General features: G+C 43.1%; 1 protein-coding gene across 3 annotated transcripts in view; it reads right to left on the bottom strand.

Annotated features, from left to right (window-relative positions):
• Positions 1-8,305: 8,305 nt before the first annotated feature.
• RFWD3 (ring finger and WD repeat domain 3) overlaps positions 8,306-27,921 on the bottom strand; it is a 42,439-nt gene continuing 22,823 nt past the window's right edge. For 2 of the 3 annotated variants that reach the window (XM_047836695.1, XM_047836696.1), the window contains exons 7-13: positions 22,262-22,376; positions 21,538-21,766; positions 16,873-17,023; positions 15,579-15,755; positions 13,349-13,563; positions 12,497-12,708; positions 8,306-10,659 (exon numbers count right to left, since the gene is read on the bottom strand). In XM_047836695.1, coding sequence (XP_047692651.1) covers positions 10,516-10,659; positions 12,497-12,708; positions 13,349-13,563; positions 15,579-15,755; positions 16,873-17,023; positions 21,538-21,766; positions 22,262-22,376 — 1,243 coding nt within the window. In that variant the 3' untranslated portion in view covers positions 8,306-10,515. Of the gene's footprint in view, positions 10,660-12,496; positions 12,836-13,348; positions 13,564-15,578; positions 15,756-16,872; positions 17,024-21,537; positions 21,767-22,261; positions 22,377-27,921 lie in introns of those variants that run through there. The other variant, XM_047836697.1, reaches the window with a different exon arrangement.

Genomic DNA, 27,921 nt, shown 5'->3' with positions numbered 1-27,921 from the left:
AATTAAAAAGGAGGAGGAGAAGGAGGAGGAGAAAGTAGAGACGGAGGAGAAGGAGAAGAAGTCTCCAGACAGGATGAGCCATGGAAGAGATTCATGAGGATGAAACCTTCCCAGGAATGAGCCCACTTTAGCACCTCTGCCACACTCAGTCATTGGCTAGGAGTAGCCCTTGGGGAACGCGGCCTCAGCGTGAATGCGGTGATGGATTTCAGAGCACTATCAGTCTGTTGGTCAACTGAGCTCCCACAATTGGAGATCTGAGAGGCAAGTTTTCATGACCACCATACTCCACCCTTTGGACCCCGCAGAGTTCTTTCTCTCCATTGGTTTGGTGAACAGCTACTCCATAGTTTCCACGGATCTCTTTTTCTGAGGTAAGAACTCAGATGAGCGAGATCAGCGAGATAAACTACCATCTACTACTGCAAGTTGTCTCAGGGTTGCAATGTATTCACTTTTCTCCATTCTGAATTTCTATTACCCTCAACGAGCAGCTAGACGTCTCAGTGGATTACTTGGTAGTGTGACCCAAGACTTCATTCCTGGGTTGCTGGTGGTGGTAGTGTCTGAATTCTTGGTCATTGTACCCTTCTCAGTCTGGTGCGGTATTGTTGCACATATCTGTTTATACTTACAGAGGGGCAACGGAGAACCAGAAGGCACCCAAGCAGACCACCTGGGTATTTCCTCCTGCCCCCCCCCCCCCCCCGCCTATGTACAAGCAGCCCTACTTCCTCCTATTGATCAGGGTTAGTTTCTGCCACCATTTTATATCTACTGGTCCCTGGGCACAAGGTCCCAAAGTAGCAGTCATAACGTGTAGTTCAGGAGGACCTTTGCTGTGTCCTCTGGCAAGGTGCACCCCCTGTAGGGACACAGGACTTCAACCATGTGGAGCCCAGAGTTGTTGGGATGGGAAGCACAAAATCACCCTGGTCATTGAGAGTGATGGTAAGTGGGGTCACTCCTGTTTCCCCACATTGGTTCGTGGACCCATGTATTCCTCCTACTGGGGATTCAGCAGCATATGGAGGTCTCTTATTTAGTACTGCACCCTGAAGAATGGCACCCCATGCTTTGAGTGTTGTTTCTGAGCTAGTGCTTCAGCTGTGCTTTTAGAAGGTCATTACCAGTGTTCTGTTAGCTGGCTGCTTCTGGAGAATGTAGTATATGATATGAACAGCAGATACCACGGTCATGGGCCCCCTTCTGCAACCCTGGGTGGTGAGTTCACTGTAAATTGAGTCCCCTGGGTGAGATGTTATGCCGTGTGGTAATCTGTGCCTCAATCAGGCGTTTTGCTGACTGGCACTCTGAGAGCAAGAAAGGCAAATCCATATCCAGAATAGCCCTACAAGGATGAATTTTGGGCCTTCTCGGAAGGAAGGAGCACTTTGTAGCAGACATAACACCACAAAGCTGCTTGATCTTCTCTAGGAATAGTGCATATCAGAGATGCAGTGTCGGTCTCTATCGCTGACAGGGTGGATGTTCAGAGGCAGCCTTGGTAAGTGGGAGCCCATTCTCCCATATGGACTTTGGGTCCATATGTAGCCTCCATCTCTGTCACCATGGCCACTCTGTTCATGGGCCCAGCATGTCAAGTCTGCAAGGACTGAACACGGGCTAATGTTGATTGACCTAGTCATTTTGCCTACTTGGTTGTTTGTGTTTCTTCCATGGTGGAGGCTTTCTGGTGCGCATTGTCATATCAAAAAAATCATATGTTGTACCTTCTTCCATATAGTTCATCTACATCCACCAGTCCACTGGAACCTGCCCAGGAACCTGTACATAATCTCACCTTAGACCACTTGCCCTTCCATACAAAGTGGAAAGCCAAGGGCACGGCTTGCAATTCCATTTGTTGGGAATATTTTTCACTCTCCATCATCTTTCAGGGTCACACTTGTATCCTTCATGTCTTTAATGGTGGCACTAATCTCCACCATCCTTCATCCCCCAATAAAACAATGCTTTTAATTTGCTGTTTTGGCCAGTGATGGAGAGCAGTTTCCAAGGCTTACATTTGTTTTTTACGGTTATAATTCTTATCCCACAGGCCAGAAATGCAATGTGGCATTATTCTAGATCATTTCCAGTTATATATTTGGGACTGGGAAATGATCGCTGGACAAAGGGGCGCCACTATGAGCCATACGTTAGCTAGGATCCCATTTATTACTGGCCCCCAGAGGCCAGGGGGCTAGTGATACTTTTGGTCTCTGAGGGTCAACTCAGATCGAGTGTCCAATGGTCCTCAAAATATTTGGTTATTTCCCTTTCACCAGTATCCAGTCACCCAAGTAAAAAATGGCCATGAATCTCTCTGGGGGAAGGACTGAGGAAATCACTGTGGTGGTATACATTTTCCCTGGTGTTGCAGGATCTTTGTTTGTAGGCTCCCAGCTACTTATTCATCCATTGATTTGTTCTGGATCTGAAAATTGGCTCAGGTTTAGAAACTGGGCACGGGAACATGACTTACTGGAGATGGCCACCCTTAGTGCCCCGCTCTTCCATTTCTATGGACTTTTTTGGTTATGGATGTTAAAAATCACCCTTGTTGATTGCGTCTGTTTTGCCCCTAGGGATGCTATCTTTTATTAACCCTCTCCACAACTCCCTGATGACTGACCCTTTGGTTGCCTCTTCAGTCTTGGTGGCATTAATGGTAATTGTGGTCTCCTCAATGCTTGCAGTTAAGTACCACCATCTGGTCTTTATTATTCTGGGGTCCCATCATCCCCATCTTACTACCTGTTTTCTGGAACACTCCCAGAACAGCTTCTATTAGTTTATGTTTGCCAGGAAGCAGACAATAAAAGGGAATTAGCTATCCCTCTCTCTCTATCCCAGAGAGAGAGAGAGAGAGAGCAAGTGGGGGTAAGGGCAGAGAGAGAGAGGGGAGAGAGGGAATCTCAAGCAGGCTCTGCACTGTCAGCATAGAGTCCAATGTGGGGCTCGAACTCACAGACTATGAGATCATGATCTGAGCTGAAATCAAGAGAGCATCCGACTCTTGATTTCGGCTCAGGTCATGATCCCAGGGTCATGGGATCAAGCCCTATGTTAGGTTCGGCACTGATCATGCAGCCTGTTTAGCTTTCTCTTCCTCTACCCGTCTCCCCCACTCAAGCTCTTTATAAAACTAAAATAATCTTAATCATAAAGGAAATGCAAATCAAAACTACAATGAGACATGACCTCACACTCAATAGGATGGCTACCATCAAAAAAATCCCAGAAATGAGGGCACCTGGATGGATCAATGGGAAGAGCATGCGACTCTTGATCTTAGGACTTGGGTTTGAGCCCCGTGTTGGGTACTTAAAAAAATTAAAAAAAAAAACAAACAAACAGAAAATAACAAAAAAAGGTGGGAGAGGATGTGGAGAGATTAAAACCCTTGTGCACAGTTGGTGGAAATGTAAAATAGTACAGCAGCTATGGAAAAACAGTATGGTGGTTTCTCAAAAAATTAAAAACAATTACCATAACCCAGCAATTCCACTTCTGGGTGAACAAAACTGAAAGCAGGGTCTCAAAGGGATATCTGTACACCCACGTTCATAGCAACATTACTTGTAATGGCTAAAATGTGGAAGCAGCCCAAGTATCCCACTGACAGAATAAATAAGCAAAATGTGGTATTTTATACAATAGACTATCATTCCATCTTAGAAGGGAAATTCCTTCCTTCCTTCCTTCCTTCCTTCCTCCCTCCTTCCTCCTTCCTTCCTTCCTTCCTTCCTTCCTCCCTCCTTCCTCCTTCCTCTTTCTTTCTTTCTTTCTTTCTTTTTCTTTCTTTCTTTCTTTTCTTTTCTTTTCTCTTTTCTTTTCTCTTTTCTTTCTTCCTTCCTTCCTTCCTTTCCCCTTTCCTATCCTATCCTATCCTATCCTATCCTATCCTATCCTATGTTTAGAGGATCCCAAGCAGGCTCCACGTTGTCAGTACAGAGCCAGACATGGGACTCAAATTAATCACCATGACCTGAGCTGAAATCAAGAGTCAGATGCTTAACCAACTGGGCAACCCAGGTGCCACTAAGAAGGAAATTTTTAACATATCTTGCCACATGGGTGAACCTTGAGGACGTTATGCTAAGTGACATAAGTCAGTCACAAAAAGACAAATACTGTATGATTCCATTTATATGAGGTAATTAGAACAGTAAAATAGAGAAAGTAGAATGGTTGGTGCCAGGGGGTGGGAGGAGGGAAGAATGGGGCGTTATTATTTAATGGGTGTAGAGTTTCAGCTTTACAATATGAGAAATTATGGACATGGATGCACAACAATATGAACTTAATACACTGAACTGTACCGGCTAAGTTGGTAGAGCATGCAACTCTTGATCTCAGGGTCGTGAGTTCAAGCTCCACATTAGGCACAGAGCTTACTTAAAAAAATAATAATAAAGAAAAAAATGTGTAACATGGTATATTGTGTTATGTGCATTTAAAAAAGAAATTTCTGGGGGGTGCCTGGGTGGCTCAGTCGGTTAAGCGTCTGACTTCAGCTCAGGTCATGAACTCATGGTTGGTGGGTTTGAGCCCTGCGTTGGGCTCTGTGCTGACGGCTCAGCCTGGAGCCTGCTTCAGACTCTGTGTCTCCCTCTTTCTGTTCCTCCCCACTTACACACACACTGTCTCTCTCTAAATAAGATTTAAAGAATTAAAAAAAAAAAGATTTTAAATGTTTATTTATTTTTGAGAGAAAGAGTGACAGAGCACGAGCAGGGGAGGGGCAGAGAGAGAAGGAGACACAAAATCCAAAGCAGTTTCCAGGCTCTGAGAGCTGTCAGCACAGAGCCTGATGTGGGGCTCAAACTCATGAGCCATGAGATCATGACCTGAACTGAAGCCGGATGCTTAACCAACTGAACCACCCAGATGTGTCCCGTGCATTTTACCATACCATAATACAAAAATCAGCAAAAAAAAAAAAAAAAAAAAAAAAAAAAAGGAGGGGGGCGGCGCCTGGGTGGCTCTGTCAGTGGAGCATCTGATTTTGGCTCAGGTTATGATCTCATGGCTCGTGAGTTCTGGCTTGCATCCGGCTCTGTGCTGACGGCTCAGAGCCTGGAGCCTGCTTCAGATTCTGTGCTCCCTCTCTCTCTGCCCTTCCCTTCCTAGTACTCTGTCTCTAAAAAATAAATAAACTTAAAAAAAAAAAAAAGAGGAGGAATTAGCTATGCGAAAAAAATTATCTTGGATAACATCTGTAGGAAAAATTGGGTGAGTGAAAGAGCCGTTAAACATGATGCAAGTCTGACCCTGTGTGAAATGGAGAGGGATGGAAAGATGTGTGGGTGGAAACAGACTGAATTGAGACTGAACTGTTCAGCCTTTCCTAGAAATGGGCCTCAGTATCCCTGCCATCCTCAGTCATTGCCTGGAATAACCCCAGGGAAGTGTGGCCCTACTGTGGATGCAGTTATGGATTTTCAGAGTTCACAAGCTGGAACAGCAGTCAATTATGCTCCCCACTGTTGGGAGTTCTGAGTGGCTCATTTTCATGGCCACCATACCTGGGCAAATTCTGTAAAAGCTGTACCATAACATTGGGACTTAAGGGATGAAACATGTAAAAGCAGGGCCATTTGGGTGGCTCAGTCAATTAAGCGTGCTACTCTTGGTTTCAGCCCAGGTCATGATCTCATGTTTCATGAGTTTCAGCCCCACCTTGGGATCTGTGCTCACAGTGCGGAGGCTGCTTGGGATTCTTTCTCTCCCTCTCTCTCTGCCCCTCCCCTACTCACACTGTCTCTCTCAAAATACATAAACTTAAAAGAAAAATGTAGTAACATGCTTCCAGGCATGCCCAAGTTATGCAGCTAAGGGACCTCAACTTGTCTGTCCCAGACATGTCAGTGATTATCTAGGCTGAGAATCTAAGATCCGGAGAGGAACCCAGCATTTTAGGGTATGGATGTCCTTACCTCCCTTACAACAATTTGCCAAGGTGCACAAACTGTGGTCCTTACTCTAAAGGAATTTCATGCCTTTTTTGAGGGGGAGGGAGGGTCTTAATCAGAGACATTAATATTAGCAACTGATAATGTAGGTTTCCTTTCCTTGACTCAGGTAGCAAATGACTCATGTGAGCTGAGGGAAGGAGCATATTGTTTGCCTAGTGAAGCAGTGTCACTCTTGACAGTCAGGATACCATCCTCATGAGGCCAACTGGTGGCATGGTCAATTCTAGAGTTTCCACAGGGGTACAAGTCAGGTGTCAGCACTTCACAGGGCTTAAGCTTGCGCAGCAATTTCTCCTCTCCTGTCCTCAACACCCTTTAAGTTAGGCCCTCATTCCTTCCTACGTGGTCCTGGTTAATTTAACAATCAACTGTCTTTTTCAAAAGGCCCCATATTCATATCCCCAGATAAGACCTTTTGAGTGACAACCAATTTTCTATACCACGTGCAAGAGAAACGATTGAGCCACATGAACATCTCACAGCCCCACCATAGCTCAAGCCTAGGAATTGACCAGGACCCTTCTGGAAACACTGCTTTAACCTAGCATTGGCATTTTAATCAGATGGCAGGGTCTTTATTCCGGGGAAGGTATTCCCTCCTTTATTTCAAGAACAAGTGGTCTGCCAAGCCCGCCACTTTCATGAACTCACAGTCCACCCAACTGTTGGCAACTCACACAGAGCTGAGCTTACAGAACAGAACCTCCAGGTCTTTTGACCCAATCATCTGCTAAGTCCTGAATTTCCTTTGTTTTCCTCTCAGAGGAGAACATTTCCTTTTAACCAAATCCAGATATTGTTAGTTTCGGCCCACGTCCAGCCTGTAGGTGAGCCCTTCTGCTTATTGTAGCCATATACGGATAAAGCTAGTGTGACTTTTAGGGGCTAGTGAGGTTCATGGCCATGGCAGCCCTCCTCACATCCCATCCCAACACGAGGCTCCTTATTTAGCCAGGCTTGCACCCTGCTTTCTAGAGCAAACACACAGCTCCACCACTTTTTTTCCCCCTTCAGTTGACCTCTGTGATGAGCCCTGACCTGGGTGGTTCTAGCTATGTGTCTAGCCTCTTCCACTGGGCGGTGGTGCTGCCGGCCGCGGCACCCAGAAGAGGGTAAAGTATCAACGATAATATTCACGACTGTCTGCTTTATTTTCATTTTAAACGTAGGAGGAATAAGTTGTGGGGGAATCAGCCTAGGCTGCCCCGGAGACGGAGACGTCAAGAATGAAAGTGAACTTCCACCCAGGTTTCCCAAATCCTGCTTAGCTGTCAGTAATGTAAAGGACAGGATGTAAACATGAGGATATGAAAAATTTAATTACACGCCACCTACTGTCATTTTCCTTTAATAGGATTTTTAATTGTTGCTTCCCCTGTGAGTCGGAAGAACTACACTTATTCTGCAACACTGCTTAAAAATTAATCAATACATTAGGAAGGGACTTTGTAAACTATAAAGGGATAAATAAACAGAAGCAATTGTTACCAACACACAGAAATTGACTCATTAAAAGACAAGGACATACAAATGTCTGTTTCCAGAATTTCATTTGACAGCCAGTCACCGAGATGGGAGACAAGAGTACCGTGGAAGAGAAAATAATGGCGTTTGGTTTCTTAGGAATGTGGGCGTTACTCCCAGGACCTCTGTCATCCACTGTTGGAGCACCAGGCTCCGTGACAACAGCAAGCCTATACCTATGGATCTGGTCCTCCTGGAATCGAGTATACTCTGTTTGCTGTTCAGCTGGAAAACATCTTCAGCCTTTCCAACCTAATCCCGGAACCGTGATTTGTGGCAACAGAAATACCTCAACTAAACACAAAAAAAGACGCTGAGGCAAGAGGCCAGAACTGTGCTGAGCAGGAACCCAGAGTCCACGCTTGCCCAGGGCTGCTGCCGCTGACTGAAAGAAATAAAAGGGTAAATCCTCTCTTGCACTCCCCTCCCCCACACTACAGTTTTCTGGATTCAAAGTAAGTAACAAGAAGCCAGCAGGCAAAGGGAGTCTGCGAAGTGTAGTTTCCAAGATTAAGCCCTTTGGATCTGAAAGCAAACCAATAACCAGTGTGGGTAAGTTAAGAAGCAAACACACAGCTTCCCATTAACAACAGTAGAACAGAATTGCCAGTTAAACCACCGCAACCACCTCATCAATTTAAAGAAGATGTTTACTTCAGATCCAGGGACCATCCTGTGAAATTCAGACCCAGTTCCACATGAAATGAAGAAATCTATCAGGCTGAGACTGTACCCCTTGCCCAAGAGGCAGACAAGTTCCTGCCCCTGGCAGTCAGAGAGGCAAAAGACGCCAGCAGTTGGTACACATAGCAAACGCTTTATTTTCATATTAACATTAAAACATAAAGCACAAACATTAAAACACAGAACATGAACAGAGATCCCAACTGCCCTGTTTGTCACAGCAGGTACAAGGATATATGCCAATAAGATATTTGGAGTCTGCTTAACTCCAAACCCTCATATGGGAAACCTCCCTTAGAGACAGGGGGGAGGGAACATGTTGGGGCAGAGCCTGCTGCAGCACAGGAGACCAGAGCCTGGGACTACATGATCTCCTGCTGGATGAGGGATGCAAGGGTAGGATGGCTGGGGGCAAGGTCTTTTCTTTTAAAGAAACCAGTTGAAGTTACATAAATTTCTCTCTAAAATGTCCAAATTTACTGGAGGAATGCAAGAATTGGCAAGACATGAGATTCACCCAACTTCCCTCGTAGTTAAGTCCCTTGGTTCCTCTGCGTGGCGGAATCAATCAGCATCCGCCTTGGTCAAATCCTAACCCTACCGTGGGATTTGTCTCTGCCAAAGACAAAGGCAGCCAGGGCCAACTGCATCCTCTCTGATGACCTGCTGAAACCAGATGAGTCCTGCTTTTTAATCCAAATCCCTTTCTGCCACTGATGCTCTAGGTCTGGGCCGTCATTCTGAATCATCAACATATTGAAAGGAGTGTCTCCTCTGAGAAAAGGGGGCTCTTTCCCAGGCTCTGGAAACTGGCTTTTTGAAAGATGTCCTAAAACAGAAGGAGGCCACTCTTTAGAAGGCACAACAGGAACTTGAAACTCTGGGGATATCTGTGGCAATAACCCTCTGCTGGTGAGAAATGCTGGAAACCGCTCAGGAGTTGTCGGTCAGAACTATTTTAAAATAAAAATAATAACGCTTCTAGAGCAATTATTTAAAAAAGTCACACGGTTGGCCATCCTGCTTCCAAGAACGGGGCACTGACCGCCCACACCCTGAGGCGCGTTCTATTGTAGACTGCGGTTTAGCAGAGCAGCCGTAGGCGAGGCAAACAGATACAAACGGAAGCCTTTCCCCCTACTGGAGAAAAGTGAAGTTCGCAATGTTGGACAATCCACGGCTGGAACAAAAGCTGATGGGCTTCTCCCTGCAATCCACACAGGTCTCCAACCACTCTTATCTTCCTGAGAATATTTCACTGACAAGAGTCTTTAAAAAGGCTAGAAGGGAGGCATATCAGAGGAAGCTGAAGCCACACACCAGTTTCACATGCGGAAGGCTTTAGCTTCTGTTCCCAGCAGTGGTCTCAGCAGCTTCTCTTTTGCAAGCCTGTCTTGCTTAGCCCCTCTCCCTTGACCTCTTTTACGGGGAGAGAATCAAACAAGAGCTGTGACATGTTGCTCATGTTTTCCTGGTAAGAGGGAAAAGGAGGGGTCTTCAGAGCACTGGTTTATGTAAAATCAATCCGGAGGTCCTCAGACAGCAAGAAAAAAGGAGGCTTCCCCACTGCTCCAACAACCGGTCTCTTCTCTCGGCTCCCACGATGTGATGAACCTAATGTACTCAGCATTCTGAGAGGGTCCACAGCGCATCAGCTGCCTCCATCACTGGGCCTGCCAATATCCCAGCACCGCACACCTGGAATGTATCTGTTGCTGCCACAAAGTAGACCAGATGCGCTCGACCTCACACTTCTGTGGGGATGAGACCAAGTTGCTGAAAGGCTGTCAACACGCCAGGTTAGAAATGGATCAAATTCTTCACCAGGTTGTACAGTGCCCTCTTGTGTTCAACTGAAGACTCTTCTGCATCCACGCAACATGGAGATGGTCAGTCTCTTCTGGGACGTTAGCATCCGTTCCTGAGTTCGAGTGACAAGACCACTTAGGTGGGTGTCACACCCTCCAGAAAATGCTTGCTGCACACTCGTTCTAAATGACTGCTGGGAGGATACTCTCTGAGGTCCAGTAGAATGTCTGATCAGAAATACAGATTCTCAACAGATTCATGAAGGCTTTGAGCCCAAGACAATGATAATGTATGTAGATGCAGTACCAATCACGTATTCTTTGGATGGACACCGCAAATACACAGTCTGTAGTGTTTCAGTGACCTGGCCTCTTAGAATCACATTAATTCAAAGAAACCATGATCCCAGAAGTTCTAGGCCACAGACAGTAAGCAGAGATCTTGCTCAGGGCTGTTACGTGCTAGCAAACATTTAACATTCACCAGCAGCATGCCTGACAAGTTCCAGACACAGTCACTCCCACCGATACATGTGGACCATCTTCTCTGTTAAGGTAGCCAAGTAGCTGTTGTGGTTCACCTCAAAAGGGCAGATGTCCAAGACGGGCTGATCGGCCTGTAGTTCCTGTAGCAACGAGCCACTGCCAGCATCCCACAGCTAAAGAAGACAGACAGAGTTCAGGGTCAGGAGTCATTCAATTCAGCTGGGGGACTTGCTTGCTCTATTGCTATATTGCTATACAATATAGCGGTTCCACAGCTCCGTACAACACCCGTTGCTCACCACGAGTGCACTCCTTAATATCATCGGACAACTTTGAAAGGGCTGCAGAGAGAGCGCTGCCAGGGGAGTACGACAGACTGTTCTCAACCTTCACAAAGCCAGGACACACAACATCAGGCGTGGGCTCTGCCACTGTGATCAGCAATGAGTCTACCTCTGAAAAGCAAGCCCAGCATCCAGCTCTTCCATCAAGGTGCCAGCAACTCTTCTAGGCACAGAACACTCAGCAAGACAGAAAGCCCCTTTCTCAGCCCTCATGAAATCTATCTAATAACTAGCGCTTTCTTTTCCTTTTCAAAAACTTTTTGTTATGAAAAAATTATTTTTTTTTAACATTTATTTATTTTTGAGAGACAGACAGAGCACAAGTTGGGGAGGGGCAGAGAGAGAATGAGACCCAGAATGCAAAGCAGGCTCCAGGCTCTGAGCTGTCAGCACAGAGCCCAATGTGGGGCTCGAACTCACGAACTGTGAGTCGGATGCCCAACCGACTGAGACCCCCAGGCGCCCCTGTTATGAAAAAAAATTTTAGGGAGCACCGGGGTGGCTCAGTCGGTTAACTGTTCAACTTCAGCCCAGGCCATGATCTCACAGCTCGTGAGTTCGCGCCCTGTGTCGGGCTCTATGCTGACAGCTCAGAGCCTGGAGCCGGCTTTGGATTCTGTGTCTCCCTCTCTCTCTGCCTCTCCCCTCTCGTGCTCTGTCTCTCACTCTCTCAGAAATAAATGTTAAAAAAATTAAAAAAAAATTTTAACATAAAGCATAGTAGTACAACAAATTATTAAGCTTTCACCATATCTGCTTTACTGATTCTATTGTTTTCTTTACTGACTTCATATCATTTTACCCTTAATCTATAGTGTTATCCAGTATGGTGGCCACTAGCCACATAAAGCTATTTAAATTAAAAATGAAAAAAAAATTAAAAAAATTAAAGTGTTCATTCACACTAATCACATTTCAAGAGCTCATGTGGCTAGCACAACTGTATTGGTCAGCAATGCTCCAAAGCTTGATTACATTTAGGTTCAAGGGCATCTCATAAAAGGCGCTATGTACTTCGTATCTTCTTACATCAAGAGGCAAATTGGGGTGCCTGGGTGGCTGAGTTGGTTAAGCATCTGATTGTTGATTTTGGCTCAAGTCTGATCTTGTAGTTTGTGAATAACTTGAGCCCCACGTTAGGTTCCTTGCTGACAACATGGAGCCTGCGTTGGATTCTCTCTCTCTCCCCCTCCACTGCTCACACACGTGCGCTCTCTCAAAATAAATTTTTTTAAGAGGCGAATTATTTTTTGTTAACCCACTTACAGTGATGTCGATCACTGTGTTCAGGTTATAAAAGACTGACCCATCCACTCTACAATCCCCCATCAATCATTCATCTTTTGGTGATGAAACTGTTGCCTGAAACAACTGTTTTATAGGAGTTTCAGTAGTCCCTTAATTTTTGTTTTAAAGGTTCACAAGACGGCCCATGGGATACTACAGCTCATATAAAAAAGAATGAGGCGAATCTACAGATATTGAAATGGAAAGATATCCAAGCTAGGAAGCTAAATGGGAAAAGAGCAAATTACAGAGTGTGTCTCAAGCGTGCCTGGTGTAAAAACAAGCAATCGTACATATACACATACACAGATGTGTGCAATCAAGGAGAACGTCGGTTTTTCGCTTTACATACTTCTGTATAAAAAAACAATAGGCTCACCAGGGCAGAATTTGATGCTTCATCCCCAGTACACACCAGGATGCTGCCATCGCTCTCCGGGTTTTGGAAAATGGCACTTTTGGTCAGTAGTTTGCAAGTGGGTCCCCCAAGGAATGTTTGCACAGGATGGCAGGAACAGACCAGCTCTCCAGCATCATCCAGCGTGGAGGACATCTCCATCAGCACACTTCGTAAAGTGCTGTGATTTTTATCTACGGGACAGAGGAGTCAGTGTTGCTCCGTGGGGATGATCCCAGGAAATTAATGAAGATCCTGAACCTCACACGATTACAAACTACTGAGTGGAAGAGCCACAGTTTATTAGATCATCAAGAGTAGCTACAAAGCAAACAAAGCAACAAGAACAAAATAATACAGCACAAATGAAATTCCGAACCACAGGCTAGGATAAAGCAAGTTATCTACAATAGACTTTTGCCTATGAGGGAAACAATTCTCGGCATAAGCTATCCTTTTTAGTAAAATCACTGTATCCTTCCGCCCCCTGCCTCGGTTTTTATCTTCCTTCAGGGCAGGCGGATGACACGAAACTGCGCTGAGGGGGATGCCCTGGCCGCAGGGGCAGGACTCTTCATTCCATTACTAAGTCACAGGGGCTGCTAAAAGGGCTAACTCGCTCCAGGGAGTACCTGGCAGAATTTGCCCTGTCACATAAGCGAGGGGTAGAGGCGGCATCTATGGAGGAATGCGGAGCCACTAGCCTCAATATAGTAGCAAGAGCTGTTAGCCTGCGAGGGGCTCTCCGGTGCCACCTGAAGGGCAGGGCAAGCTCTCCCCTCCTCCCCTGAACCGACTTGCTCCCAAACAGAGCAAGGACGTCCCAGCACTCACCAGGCCTGTAGGTCACAAGACAATGCCGGGTGCTGCTCTCCGTCTGAAAGTCTACGCAACCCCCTGGCTCTATGGGCAGCACATGGGGACAATGAGAAAAGCCCATCTTTAGCTCCCAGAAGGAAGCGTTCTCTAAGGTTCCAGCCAACACGCCACCATAAGGAAATGCAGCCGAGGCAGCTCTGGGTATGTATGACAGGGATACCAGGGGGCATCTGAAGGGAAAGAAAGGAAACGATGTGTCACATTCCACTACTTGTACTACTCCAGACTCCACTAGCAGGAGCCCTCAAGCACACTTCCACCTCTACAGAAGAGGTTAAAGACCTTCTGGGGCACCTGGGGGGCTCGGTTGATTAAGCATTCGACTTCAGCTCAGGACATGGTCTCACAGTTTGTGGGTTCGAGCCCCATATCCGGCTCTGTGCTGACAGCTCAGAGCCTGGAGCCTGCTTCGGATTCTGTGTCTCCCTCTCTGTCCCTCCCCGGCTCGTGCTCTGTCTCGGTCTCTCAAAAATTACCGTTCAAAAAAAAAAAAAGACCTTCTCTGGGTCACTATCCTTTGACATCTGGTAAAATCTACCAACCCATACTTTAAAAGAGTACACATATAATCTTTGGCATCTAATTTCAGAGGAGATGTCGCATATTCTAAAATTAGTTTTTAAAAATGACTAGGGGGGCACCTGGGTGGCTCAGTCAGTTAAGAGTCTGACTTCGTTCGGCACAGGTCATGATCTTGTGGTTCATGAGATCGAGCCCTGCATTGGGCTCTGTGCTGACAAGCTCAGAGCCTGGAGCGGCCTTCAGAGTCTGTGTCTCCCTCTCTCTCTGCTCCTCCCTCACTAGTGATTCCTCTCTCCCAACTCACTCTCTCTCAAAAAATAAACAAACATTAAAAAAATTTTTTTTAATTAAAAAAAAGGACTAGGAAATGTAATACTACAAAGTCACAGTTACAAGAGAGCTTGACCAGCGTGAAGTTTCTAGAAATGGGGTTAGATGTGTACACAAGGAAAGTCAGAAAGGAAATGCAGCTTATACATCTAATAAAGTCTCCAAGATGCAGTTGACAGACCCTTCAATTAAAATACAGCCTGAAGCAAAAACATTTTTTTTAGATTTGTGTAAGGAATCTCTACACCCAATGTGGAGCTTGAACTCATGACCATGATATCAAGAGTCACATGCTCTTCTGACTGAGCCAGCCAGGCACCCCTGATAAAACTACATTTTAATTCAGAAACAGGATGGTTTCATTAGAAATGTTCTAAATCTCTTTCTGTAAGCACATGACCAGGAATGTGTGCCAAGAATTCTCTCAGAAGTGTCAGCCGGTAGACTATGTTCCTGTGAACTTTGTTTCTGCTGAAGTTGCCCAAGTGGTCGCTGTGCCTGCTTTCTTTCGTTGCCCCGTCACGTCACAATGAAGCAAACTAAAACAAATGAACACTGCATACAACTATTCTTTCCTTGCTATTTGCTCTATTCGATTGCCTACTCTTGAGCAGATCTCTCTACATCAGTGGCAGTTACCATGCTTGCCTGCAGTTCACACTTCTAGAAGTTTACATCAAGGCATCTTCAGGCCTACAGACCACATAACTGAAGCATGATTCTACCCCACTCAAATGAAAAGACCTCAAAGGGTTGAGCCTAGGTTTTCGTAACCAGTTACTACTGTGGTGATATCTTCTGAAGAGTCACAGTGGTGCTGGTGACCAGCCATCCTCAGAATCCGGGCTGACTTTATAAACCTCCCAACTTTGTAAATGGTTACAAAGGATAAATCATAGTAATTGGTATCTTTAGACCAAGTTGGTTTAGCTGGAGATTAGGAAGTTTTAAATCTTTTTTTTTATAGGCCTACCTTTTACTGATCTCTTCCTGTGTGTTAGACATGTGGCCATTAAAGCAAGTCTGTAACAGGCCAAGAATTGAGACCAAGGAGTTTGGTTTTGAACGCAGATCTGACTTCATTTCGCCACACTGGGGGAGGAGCGACTGTATGAACCTGCCTATACTTGGTACCAGGGCTTTCTGCTGTGTAGAAATACCACGAACACATGCTCTAAGGATCTTAGTGATTCCCAAGTGACAACACCTCACTGGACTCAGGAGAACTGCCCTCTGAGGAATTCTGATCAACTGTGAAACACACTCAGAAGACAGGATTCATACAACGGTCCAAGAGAAAGCTGCTACAGGGGAAAAGTAAGTGGCTACCCACCTGGCTTTCTGGGGTACTAACTCCTGGATGTGACAGCTCGTGTTTCGAAGGTCATACACCAGAATTGAACCATTGACCAGTCCAGCATAGATGTGATTACTTTCATCAAGACACCAGCAGCAGCTCCAGACAGGACGTCCAGCGTTGTAAGTCTGGACCACTGTATTTGTCTCCAGGCTGTGGAGATAGAAGACTTTTACAACCATGTGTGAAGGAAATCAATTATAAAACAAAGATGTAAAGACTATCACTGAAATGATAATCCCTTAAGAACACACCCCCACACCCAAACTATTTGGGATTTCCAATTTCCTCTAGGGACTGCCCAGATAATCCCTTTTAATTCCAAAATATTTATTTTGGGGGTTACAGGTTTTCTTCTTGAAATGTAAGGAGATCAAAGAGATATTTAAACAGTACATTCCCTACTCTACCCCTATTTTCTATAATTACTATGATGCAAGTAATCAATATTCAATGCTGAAAAAATGAGAATATACCTATGAGAAAAATAAAAACTAATAATCTAACCACCCAGAGGTAGTCATTAATAACACTTTGGTACTTAACCTGCCCTTTGCATCTATTTTTTAACACTACCAGAGAAAAAAATCATAATCTATATATACATATAAAACATAATGCTACATGGAGTTTTGGGGCAAATTAAGCTGAAGCATTCTTGAAAAGTCAAGAGGTTTCTCAGGTCTGACAGTGCTATCATGATGTTCCTCAGATTTAACTGCAGAATAGAAAGCCAACTATCAGACATCTGATCAGAACTACTTTCTAAAAGATGAAGGCACTAAGTACATTCCATCTGGTTCACAGCAGTCACATGAAAGATGAAATATAGTGACTGAGGGTTACTGATGAGAGAAGTCATGGCACCCCAGGACAGTGAGTTCCTGGTGAGCATTTCTGTTAGGCAGAATGGTCCTCGTAACAGACCAGCAACAAGCAGTTCCAAGCTGGTTTGGTAACTCCATGGTGCCAGGTACCAAGGCTCCTTCCACGTTGTCATTCGACCATCTCTAGCGTGTTACTCTCATCTGCGCGGCTTAAGATGCATTTTGTAACATAAGTAATTTTAAAACATAACGTTGTACATAACATTTATGATGTCGCATCTACTTTGATGAGCAGCACATTTTATATTCAATGAAACTGGATCTCAGAAGACAATGCCTTAGACCAAAAAATGCAAGCTAAGGCCATCTTAATACAGATACTAATTTCTACGCTGTTTAACCCTAAACAGCCCAGGCCCCACCGTCCTCCCTAAAGCACTCACCTGGTCAGTTTAATAGTGCTGTCTAGGGAAGCAGAGAGCAGTAGGCCTTTGGGCTGACTGCTAAAAGCCAGTCCACGGATCTGTTTGCTATGCATGGGAATGTACTGACTGCTTTGCATGTTGGCAGTACTCAACATCTTAACACCAAAGCCTGCCAAAGACAAGAGAGTGTGAAATAGATCACCGAAAGTCAATTCAAGGCAAAGCAAACGACCTTTTCAAGTAGCTCCTTCGTTCACCTTTCCTGGCATATAAATCCCTGGAAAACAGCTGGTCAAACAAACAAAAAAATTCCCCAGGGTTATAATTATTTTATTTTATTTATTTTTTTTTAATTTTTTTTTTAACGTTTTATTTATTTTTGAGACAGAGAGAGACAGAGCATGAACGGGGGAGGGTCAGAGAGAGAGGGAGACACAGAATCGGAAGCAGGCTCCAGGCTCCGAGCCATCAGCCCAGAGCCCGACGCGGGGCTCGAACTCACGGACCGCGAGATTGTGACCTGAGCCGAAGTCGGCCGCCCAACCGACTGAGCCACCCAGGCACCCCAGGGTTATAATTATTTTAAAAAGCATATTCTACTCCAAATGCCCAGCAACAGGTGAATGGATAAACCACTATGTGAACATGTACACAGAACAGAATGCTACCCAGTAATAAAAGGAAATGAAATATTGATATACATGTTAATACGGACGAATCTCCAAAACTTTATGCTGGAAGAAGCCAGACAAAAAAGAACAATGCTGCATGATTATGTTTAAGTTAAATTCTGGAAAATGCAAACTAATGTATAGTGACAGAGAGTAGATCAGTGGCTGCCTGGGAATGGGGAGAGGAGGGAGGGGCAGGTGGGAGATGGATTATAAAAGGGCATGAGAAAACTTTGGGGCAATAGGTATGTTCATTATTTTGATTACAGGGATAGTTTCAAGGGTGTATACATAACTCACCCAACTGTATACTTTCAATATGTGCAATTTATTGTATGTCAGTCATACTTCAATAAAGCTATTAGCACAGAGACTATTCTACTTGAACCACAGACACTGAAGGTGTAGAAGAGAAGGAACAATAAAGAATGAACACAGGTAATCTCTGTATCAGGTGGTTAAGATATGCTACATTTGTTTGAATGGAATAAAAACAGATGACACTTCAAGTATTCTAATTAATTTGTGTCATTCCAGAAAGGGAAAAAAATCCCCCCCAAACTTGTCCTTGATAGGTCCTTAAAAAGTCATGTTACTGTTCTCTTACTAGGCTATGTAAATATATTATATTTGTTTTTACTAAGTATCCATTATTATCCAAGTTATCCACAAACAGGATTTGTCAAATCCTAGATTCAGGACAGCCTCGAGTCATACCTCAGCTTCTCCAGGGAACCAAGTGGGAAAAGTTTATTGTGTTCTCTGCTGAAACAGAATTAGGACAGCCAGAGAGACAAACAGAGAAACCACAGGCTTTAAATCAACAAGGGAACACGAATACTGGCCTAGTTAATGATCAAGAGAAGCAAGGAGAAATTAGCACCAACAGGCTATCAAGAAGAGCTAGCTGTACAGTGTGGAATACATGCATTAGAAAAAAGGAACCGGGGCGCCTGGGTGGCTCAGTTGGTTGGGCGGCCGACTACAGCTCAGGTCATGATCTCGTGGTCTGTGAGTTCGAGCCCCACGTCGGGCTCTGTGCTGACAGCTTGGGGCCTGGAGCCTGCTTCAGATTTTTTGTATCCCTCTCTCTCTGCCCCTTCCCTGCTTGCTCTCTGTCTCTGTCTCTCTCTCAAAAATAATAACCATTAAAAAAAAAAAAAAAAAAAAAAAAAGGAACTGGGTGGCTGAGTCAGTTAAGTGTCTAACTTGTGACTTCGGCTCAGGTCTCACGGTTCCCGAGATCATTTGTGAGATCAAGTCCCACATTAGGCTCTGCACTGACAGCATGCACCCTGCTTAAGATTCTCTCTAACTCCCTCTCTCTCTGCTCCTCCCCTTCTTGTGAGCTCTCTCTCAAAATAGATAAACTTTAAATAAACAAACAAGAAAAAAGGAATGGGGTCTCCTGGAGGCTCAGCCTCACAAACCATGAGACCATGACCTGAACTGAAATCAAGAGTTGGACGCTTAACCAACTGAGCCACTGAGGCATCCCTGAGCTTCCGACTCTTGATTTTTGGTTCAGATCATGACCTAACGGTTGTGGGACTGAGCCCCACATTGAGCTCCGCGACAGCGTGGAGTCTGCTTCGGATTCTCTCTCTCTGCCCCTCTTCCTTGCTCGTGAGCTCTCTCTAAAATTTAAAAATAAATATTTTCCCAATTTGGTGAATCTTACTAAAAATGTGGATGGGATACAGAAACATTATAAACAATCCTTTTATGTTCTCCTCAAAAGGACTTTCTCTCAACTCACAGCTATAAGTGATTAGAAAAATATATAATAATCTAGGAATTCTACTCCAAATCCTGATTATACCTAAGTTTGGAGGGACAGAGTTTTGAAGCATTTGAACGGAATGTTTAAGTGAGTAAACAGGAAATCAGGCTAAAGCAAAAAGACCTGACAGCTGGAGGAAATCATATGCTGAAGATCATGGAAAGAAACATCTATAACCATCAGGAATAATTTAATTGAGCATGTGAGGAGATTTGTTTTTCAACCTTAAGACAATCTAAAATTTGGGGCACCTGGGTGGCTCAGTCAGTTGAGCCACCGACTTTCACCTCAAATCATGATCTCACAGTTTGTGAGTTCAAGCCCCACATCGGGCTCTGTGCTGACAGCTCTGAGCCTGGAGCCTGCTTTGGATTCTGGGTCTTCCTCACTCCCTGCCCCTCCCCGGCTCATGCTGTCTCTCTCTGTCTCAGAAATGAACATTAAATAAAATTAAAAAAAAAAAAAAAAAAAGACAATCTAAAATTGATCTTAAAAAAGCACAAAATTTGAGAAAATTTAGTATTAATATATTATTATCAATACTAATCTATGTATTTCCAAATTCTTTTATTTGGAATTTGTCAATTTAACACTACTGAACATAAGTATTAAATCTCGTTTCAACTTGAATTAGCCCTTGGGATATTATTTTAAAAAAGAATTCGAGGGGTGCCTGGGTGGCTAGTTGGTTAAGCATCCCACTCCTGATTCTGGCTCAGGGAATGATCTCACGGTTCATGAGATCGAGCCCTGTGTTGGGCTCTGCGATGACAGCACAGAGCCTGCTTGGGATTCTCTCTCTCTCTCTCTCTCTCTCTCTCTCTCTCTCTCTCTCTTCCTCTCTCCCTCCCTCCCTCCCTCCCTCCCTCCCTCCCTCCCTCCCTCCCCACTCTCTCTCAAAATAAATAAATAAACATTAAAAAAATTATTAAAAAAATATTCCTAGTCTAGGGATGCCTGGCTGGCTCAGTTGGTAGAGCATGTGACTCTTGATCTCAACGTTCTAAGTCTGAGCCCCACGTTGGGTGTACAGATAACATTTTATTTTATTGATTTAAAGTTTATTTAGAGGAAGAGAGAGAGCACATGAGCAGGGGAGGCACAGAGAGAGACGGAGAGAGAGAATCCCAAGCAGGCCCCGCGCTGTCATCGCAGAGCCCAACAAAGGGCTCGATCTCACGAATCATGAGATCATTACCTGAGCAAGAATCAGGAGTGGGACACTTGACTGAATGAGCTACTCAGGCACCCACCCTCCTTTTTTTTTATTTCAGAGAGAGAGACAGAGAGAGAGAGAGAGAGAGAGAGAGAGCGAGCAGGCGTGCACATGAGCAGGGGACAGGGGCAGAGGGAAAGAGAGAGAGACTCTTAGGCAGGTCCCACACTGAGCATGGAACCTGACACGGGGATCATGACCTGAGCAAAAAATCAATCAAGACCAGAGCAAAAAATCAACAGTCAGACACTGAACCGACTGAGCCACCCAGGGACCCCAAGATAACTCAAAAAAACTAATACCTTAAAAAAAAAAAAAAAATCCAGTGTAAAATGAATCTGTGACAAGGGCAACTGGGCAGCTCAGTCGATTGAGCATCCAACTTCAGCTTGGGTCATGATCTCACGGTTTCCGAGTTCGAGCCCCACATCGGGCTTGTTGCTGTCAGCCTGTCAGCACAAAGTCCGCTTTGGGTCCTGTTTCCCGCTCTCTGCCCCCCACCCCCAAACTTACGTTCTCTCTCTCTCTCTCTCTCTCTCTCAAAAAATTAAACATTAAAAAAAAAAAAATCTGTGACCTTATTTATTAAAAAAATTTTTTTTGCCCCTAAGTAATATCTCTACACCCAACATGGGGCTCAAACGTAAGTCACATGCTCTACCAAGTGAGCCAGCGAGGTGCCTCCACGGGGCATACAGGGAGTGCTGTCCTTCTCCTTGGCCTACACTAGTAACCCATACTTCCAAGAGCCCCATCTTCCTCTTACTTTATCACGGTTATTGGCATTTCTGAGCTCTTGGTGAACAAATCTACAGGATGAAGCCAACACTTTGGCCAGACACTAAAGATACCTTTGCAGTACCTCAGAGGACCTGCATTAACAGACTCGGAAAGGTGATCTGGTGGGCCGGGGTCAGTGTTCACCCACTAGTGAGTCCTGGATTCTCCAAAAAGAGAGAGAAATAAATGAAGTCCAATAATGAACATGAATGCTGAGGTTCTGGATGGTTCACCTGGCAGGAAGGAGGACTGAGGAGAAGGCTGTGACACCACCAGGCAGCTCAGAGTGTCACAGTATGTCATGATTCGGCAGTTTCCTGTCTGAGACACCGTGAAGGTCTTCTGGAAACGGTACTTGTGCTGGCCCTGGCTGGAGGGCAGGCAGCTCAGCAAACGTGCCTGGGAGCCCCCGGGTTGCTGTGAAATCTGATCCCGATGCTGCGCAAGAAGTTTTTGCAAATCCTAAAGTGAAAAAGATTTTGTAAATGTGCAGCCTTTTCATTTGATATTCCCCTCATACACAATTCCTTGATTTAATATGGGATGTTTTCTCCATTATATGAAACCGCTGACATGAATCCTAGAGGACTGATGCGGTTTTCACAGTATTTCAACCAGCAACTGAACTAAGGAGAGCACAGATCATAAAATAGTAGCGTTCAAAGTCTTTAATAGTCATTTTGTCTAAACCCATCATTTTAGGGGCAGATTCAGGGAGGTAAAAATGACTTAGGGTTCAAATTATCAGCTAGCTGATTAATTTTTTAAAAGTTCAAATTGCAGAATTCACCCTCAAGTGTGCACGCTGCCCTAATCAAGAATGAAACACTTGTTCTTGTTTATTTCCTGAAAAGCATGATAGATCCTTCTTTGTATCTGAGAGGAACAGAAATCCAATTTAGATTCCTCTTCCGTTTTTATCTCGAAAGCTCTCTGGATGAGAAAGGGTAAACCTACCTGGACACGACTATGAAGCTTAGCGCACTCATCAGTGAGGACTTGAAGTTGGAGCCGGCACTGTGCCGATTCTAACTCGGCCTGCTTCCTTAGCATCTGCTCCTTTAGTAAGGAACTAGAAGGGGAAGCCAACAACAGGGGGAGATTAGGAAGGCGGCAAAAGACCTCCCATCAGGATGTCAGATTAAGTTCATGCTCTGATATACACACTTTGCTGTAAATATGTCGCGATGGTGAATATGAATGTAACAAAAGAGAAAACTCTCACATCCAGAAACACTACAGAAAAGTAGCATGCAGGGCTGAACTCGTGAATCACTGAGGTTCAGTGTTAAGGAAGGCAGTGAGGACCAGGAGTTTGGCTCTTACCATGGAATGAGACTAAAAATGCAAAAATGCCAAATGAGGGAACAGAGCCAAGCTTATCGCTTGAGTTAGGGCCAAAAGAGTAAAACGGCATGTTAAAAGACCACAAAGTTATCTGCTGGATTAAAAGAAAATAATAAGCTGCCAGCTGTTCATCAGATACTGAAATTAAGTAATACTACAAAAATGAGGCTGAAGTTAAAAAGACAGAAAGTATATACCTGGAAAATACTAACATCATTTAGAATTCAACAGCATGAGTAGGTACAAAGAGGAATGATACATAAGGAAAAAAATACACTCACCAAGAACAAAAATAAATTTGTATGTACCTAAAGACACTTTCAAAATATGAAATGCAAAAAAAAAATATTTCCACTCCAACAAGATAAGATAGAAAAAAGATGAAAGCTGGAAAGGAAGGGATAAAGCTGCCCAACTTATCTTCATGGAAAATTCAAGAGAAGCCACAAATTATTAGAGCGCAGCAAGGCGCTGGAATTAAGATCAAGAAAATTAGATTGGGGAACCTGGCTGGCTCAGTAGGAGTAGCACGTGTCTCTTAATGTCGGGGTCGTGAGTTCGGGCCCCATGTTGGGTATAGAGATTACTAAAAAAATAGACTTAAGAAAAAAAAGAAATTTAGATCAAGTATTTCCCATATGCCAGGTAACTGACTAGTAAATGTAATACAAAAAAATTCATTCACAACAGCAAGTCTAACAATAACAACCTAGGAATACAGTGAAAGGGCATGCCAAGACCTTTATGAAGCAAAGTGCACTAGAAGAAGGCACAAGAAAACAGCGAATAAGCGGAAGGATATTATAGAATGCTCACGGCTGGAAAGACTCAAAATCATGAAGATGGAACTTCTCAAAAATTTAATGCAATTTCAATCAAGATTTCAAAAGTTTCCTTTGAAATCTTGATTGAAATTACATTAAATGGAACTCAGCCAACTAATTTTAAAATTAATACGGAAGAGCAAAGTGCCAAGAATAGCAAAGTCAATTTGAAGAACAAGGTGGGGGGACGTATTTTAAAGCTACAACCTGGGAATACTGGGGTGAGAATTAACAAAGAGACCACAGAACCTAAGAGTAGTCCGTTCGTATACAGAAACTTAATCTAGCGTAGAGGTAGCAATGAAAACTCACACAGGAAGAACATATTACTTAATAATTACACTACAACAACTGGCTACCTGTAAAACGAGATTTAAGAAATATTCAAAACCTATGTAAAAAGCAAAAAATTTAAAGACCTTTAGATGATGTTACGTCTTTAAGACTTTGAAGTACTAGAGACAAAAAAACCCACAAAACAAGTGATAAAGGACTGTGTTAAAATTAACAACTCATGTTCAACCAAAGATACCATAAACAAATTAAGAGACAAGCCCAGACTGGAGGACTATATCTGCAATATACACAAGCAACAAAGCATCAGTACAGCTGACCCTGAACAACACGGGTTTGAGCCTTGCCAGTCCATTTACTGTGGATTTTTTTCAATAAATACATTGGAAAACTTTTTGGAAATTTGGAACAATTTGAAAAAACTCACAGATAAACTGCGTAGCCCAGAAATATGGAAAAAATTAAAAGTTAGATATTATTGTAAGGATATAGTGTAGAATACATATAACATATAAAATATATGTTAACCCACTGTTTATGTTACCAGGGAGGTTTCTAGTCAACAGTAGGCTATTAATAAGTAGTTCAGCTTTGGAGGAGTTGAAAGTTATATGTGGATTTTCCACTGTGGGATGGGCTGGCACCTCTAACTCCTGGGTCAACTGTATAAGGAAAACACAAAAAACTATACAGATCAATAAGAAACAAGCAATGTATTTTGCTCAGTATCAATGAACAAATGATATAAGCAAAACTGACAGAAGAGTATGTCCAACTTTATTAATAACTTAGGAAATGCAGATTAAGTAAATACTATTTCACTTCATGAGACCATCAAAATTAAGTCTGATAATACAAAGCAGACAAAGTATGAAAAAATAAGAAATCTGGATTCTGCTGGCGGGAATATATATATTGGGAAGAGCTTCTTGGAGGAACAATTTGACAGTATCTAGTAAAGCTGAAATTATATGTGACCTATGATAAAGTAATTCCATTTCTAGACCTAAGGAGACTATTGCCCATCTCTCTGCACCGTGGCTTATGTTAACAAAAACTGGAAACCACCTTAACTGTCCACAGCTACAAAATATGGATAGGAAAATTCTAAATTAGAGAACTAGAAGACTATACAGAAGTTAAAATGAATAAGCTAGAGCTACACAAAGTTGGATATGTGCCCCAATCATAATACTAAACCAAAAAAACAAGTCACAGAGGAAAATCATAATCCAATAACATTTGTATAAAGTGTAAAAACTTCCTACATCATACTATATGATTTATAACTCCTCTGAGGAAACTGATGGAATTAAGGACATGTAGTTCACAAGGAAGCTTTTGCTCTATCTGTAATGATTTATTTATTTACTTAAGGCCTTAAACAAATATGGCAAGTTGTTAAGATCTGATAAAGTCAAGTACAAGGGTGCTCATTGAAGTCTCTATTTATTGGCATTTTCAAAATGTTCACATTTTCTAAAGAGGATAGGGGGCATACTGATTATGTGTAATCAGCAAGGTTTATTTTTAATTTTACTTCCAGTGTAGCTGACATACAGTGTTCTATTAATTTCAGGTGTGCAATACAGTGTTTCAACAATTCTATATATTACTCAGTGCTCCTCAAGGTAAGTGTACTCTTGGGGTGCTTGGGTGGCTCGGTAGGTTGAGCGTCCACCTCTTGATGTCGACTCAGGTCATGATCCCAGGGTCGTGGGATCAAGTCCCGTGTCTGGCTCTGTGCTGAGCATGGAGCCTGCTGGGGATTTTCTCTCTCCCTTTGCCCCTCTTCCTAGATTGCGCACTTGCTCTCTTTCAAAAATAAATAAATAATAACAACAACAGTAAGTGTACTCTTAATCTCCATCACCTATTTCACCCATCACCTGCCTCCCCCCCCCCCCCCGCCCCCATCTCCCCTCTGGTAACCATGTGTTTGTTCTCTATAGTTAAGAGTCTGTTTTTTGGTTTGTCTTCCCCCACCCCCCCCTTTGTCTACTTGTTTCTCAAATTGCACATGAGTGAAATCATATGGTATTTGTCTTTCTCTGACTGCCTTACTTCACTTAGAATAATACTCTTTAGCTCCATCCATGTTTATCCGTTCATCTATTGATGGACACTTGGGCTGCTTCCACAGTTTGGCTATTGTACATAATGCTGCTCGAAACATAGGGGAGCATATATCCCTATGAATTAGTGTTTTTGTAAACTATGGGTAAATACTCACTAACGTGATGACTGGATTGTAGGATAGTTCTATTTTTAATTTTTTGAGGCAACTTCCATACTGTCTTCCACAGTGGCTGCACCAGTTTGCATTCCCATCAACAGTGCACGATGGTTCCCTTTTCTCCATATCCTCGCCAACACCTACTGTTTCTTGTGGTTTTGATTTTAGCCAACAGGTGTGAGAGGATATCTCATTACAGTTTTGATTTGCATTTCCCTGATGAGTGACGTCCACCATTTTTCATGTGTCTGTTGGTCATGTGTATGTCTTCTTTGGAGAAATGTCTGGTCATGTCTTCTGCCCATTTTTAAATTGGATTCTTTGAGGGTATGTGTGTGTGTATTGATTTGTATAAATTCTTTATATATTTTGGATACTAACCCTTTATCAGATATGTGATTTGTGAATATCTTCTCCCATTCCATAGGCTGCCTTAGTTTTATTGGTTGTTTCCTTTGCTATGCAGAAGCTTTTTATTTTGATGTGGTTCCAATAGCTTATTTTTGCTTTTGTTTACCTTGTCTCAGGAGACCTATCTAGAAAAATATTGCTACGGCTGATGGCAGAGTAATTAGTGCCTGTGTTCTCTTCTAGGATTTTTATGGTTTTAGCTCTCAAATTTAGGTCCTCCATCCATTTTGAGTTTATTCTTGTGTATGGTGTGAGAAAGTGGTACAGTTTCATTCTTCTGCATGTAGCTGCCCAGTTTTCCCAATACTATTTGTTGAAGAAACTGTTTTTTTTTCTCATTGCGTATTCTTTCCTGCTTTCTCAAAGATTAATGGCCATATAATTGTGGGTTGATTTCTGGGCTTTCCAGTGTTCCATTGATCCACGTGTCTATTTTTGTGCCAGTACCATACAGTTTTGACTACTACATCTTTGTAATATAACTTGAAGTCTGAACTGTGATGCTTTCAGGTTTATTTTTCTTTTCCCAAATTGCTTTGGCTATTCGGGGTCTTTTATCATTCCATACAAATTTTAGGAATGCTTCTTCTAGTTCTGTGAAAAATGCTGTTGGTATTTTGACAGGGATCACATTAAATGAGTACACTGCTTTGAGCAATATAGACATTTTAACAATATCTGTTCTTCCAGTCCACGAGCATGGAATGTCTTCCGTTTCTTTGTGTCATCTTGAATTTCTTTCATCAATGTTTTATAGTTTTCAGAGTACAGGTCTTTCACCTCTTAAGTTTATTCCTAGGTTTTGGGGTTTTTTGGCACAATCGTAAGTGGGACTGTTAATTTCTCCTTCTACTGCTTCATCATTAGTATACAGAAATGCAACAGATTTCTGTACACTGATTTTTCATCCTGCCAATTGACTGAATTCATTTCTCAGTTCTAGCAGTTTTTGGTGGCCTTTGGGTTCTCTACATATAGTATCATGTCATCAGCAAACAGTGAAAGTTTTACTTCTTCCTTACCAATTTCGATGCCTTTTATTTTTATATTTTATTTCTCTTGTCTGATTGCTGTGGTGAGAGTGGACATCCCTGTCTTGTTCCTGACCTCAGGGAAAAACCTCTCAGTTTTTAAGGATGATGGGTTTTCCATATATCACTTTTAGTGTGTTGTGGTAGGTTCCCTCTAAATCTACTTTGTTGAGGGTTTTTTATCATGAATCGATGTTGTACTTTGTCAAATGCTTTTTCTGCATCTACTGAAATGACTATGCTTTTTATCCTTTCTCTGAGATAATATATCACACTGGTTAATTTGTCAATAACAGATCACCCTTGTATCTCAGGAATAAATCCCACTTGATCATGGTTAAATTTTTTTTAAGTGTATTATTGGATTTGGTTTGCTAATACTCTGTTGAGGATTTCTGTATCTATGTTCATCAGAGATATTAGTCGATAGTTCTCTCTCTCTCTCTCTTTTTTAGTTCTCTTTTTTTGTGTGGT

The sequence above is a fragment of the Prionailurus viverrinus genome, chromosome E2 (assembly GCF_022837055.1).
Source record: "Prionailurus viverrinus isolate Anna chromosome E2, UM_Priviv_1.0, whole genome shotgun sequence".
Classification (NCBI taxonomy): domain Eukaryota; kingdom Metazoa; phylum Chordata; class Mammalia; order Carnivora; family Felidae; genus Prionailurus; species Prionailurus viverrinus.
The sequence above is the reverse complement of the archived record's forward strand: the minus strand, read 5'-3'. Positions and strand labels throughout refer to the sequence as shown.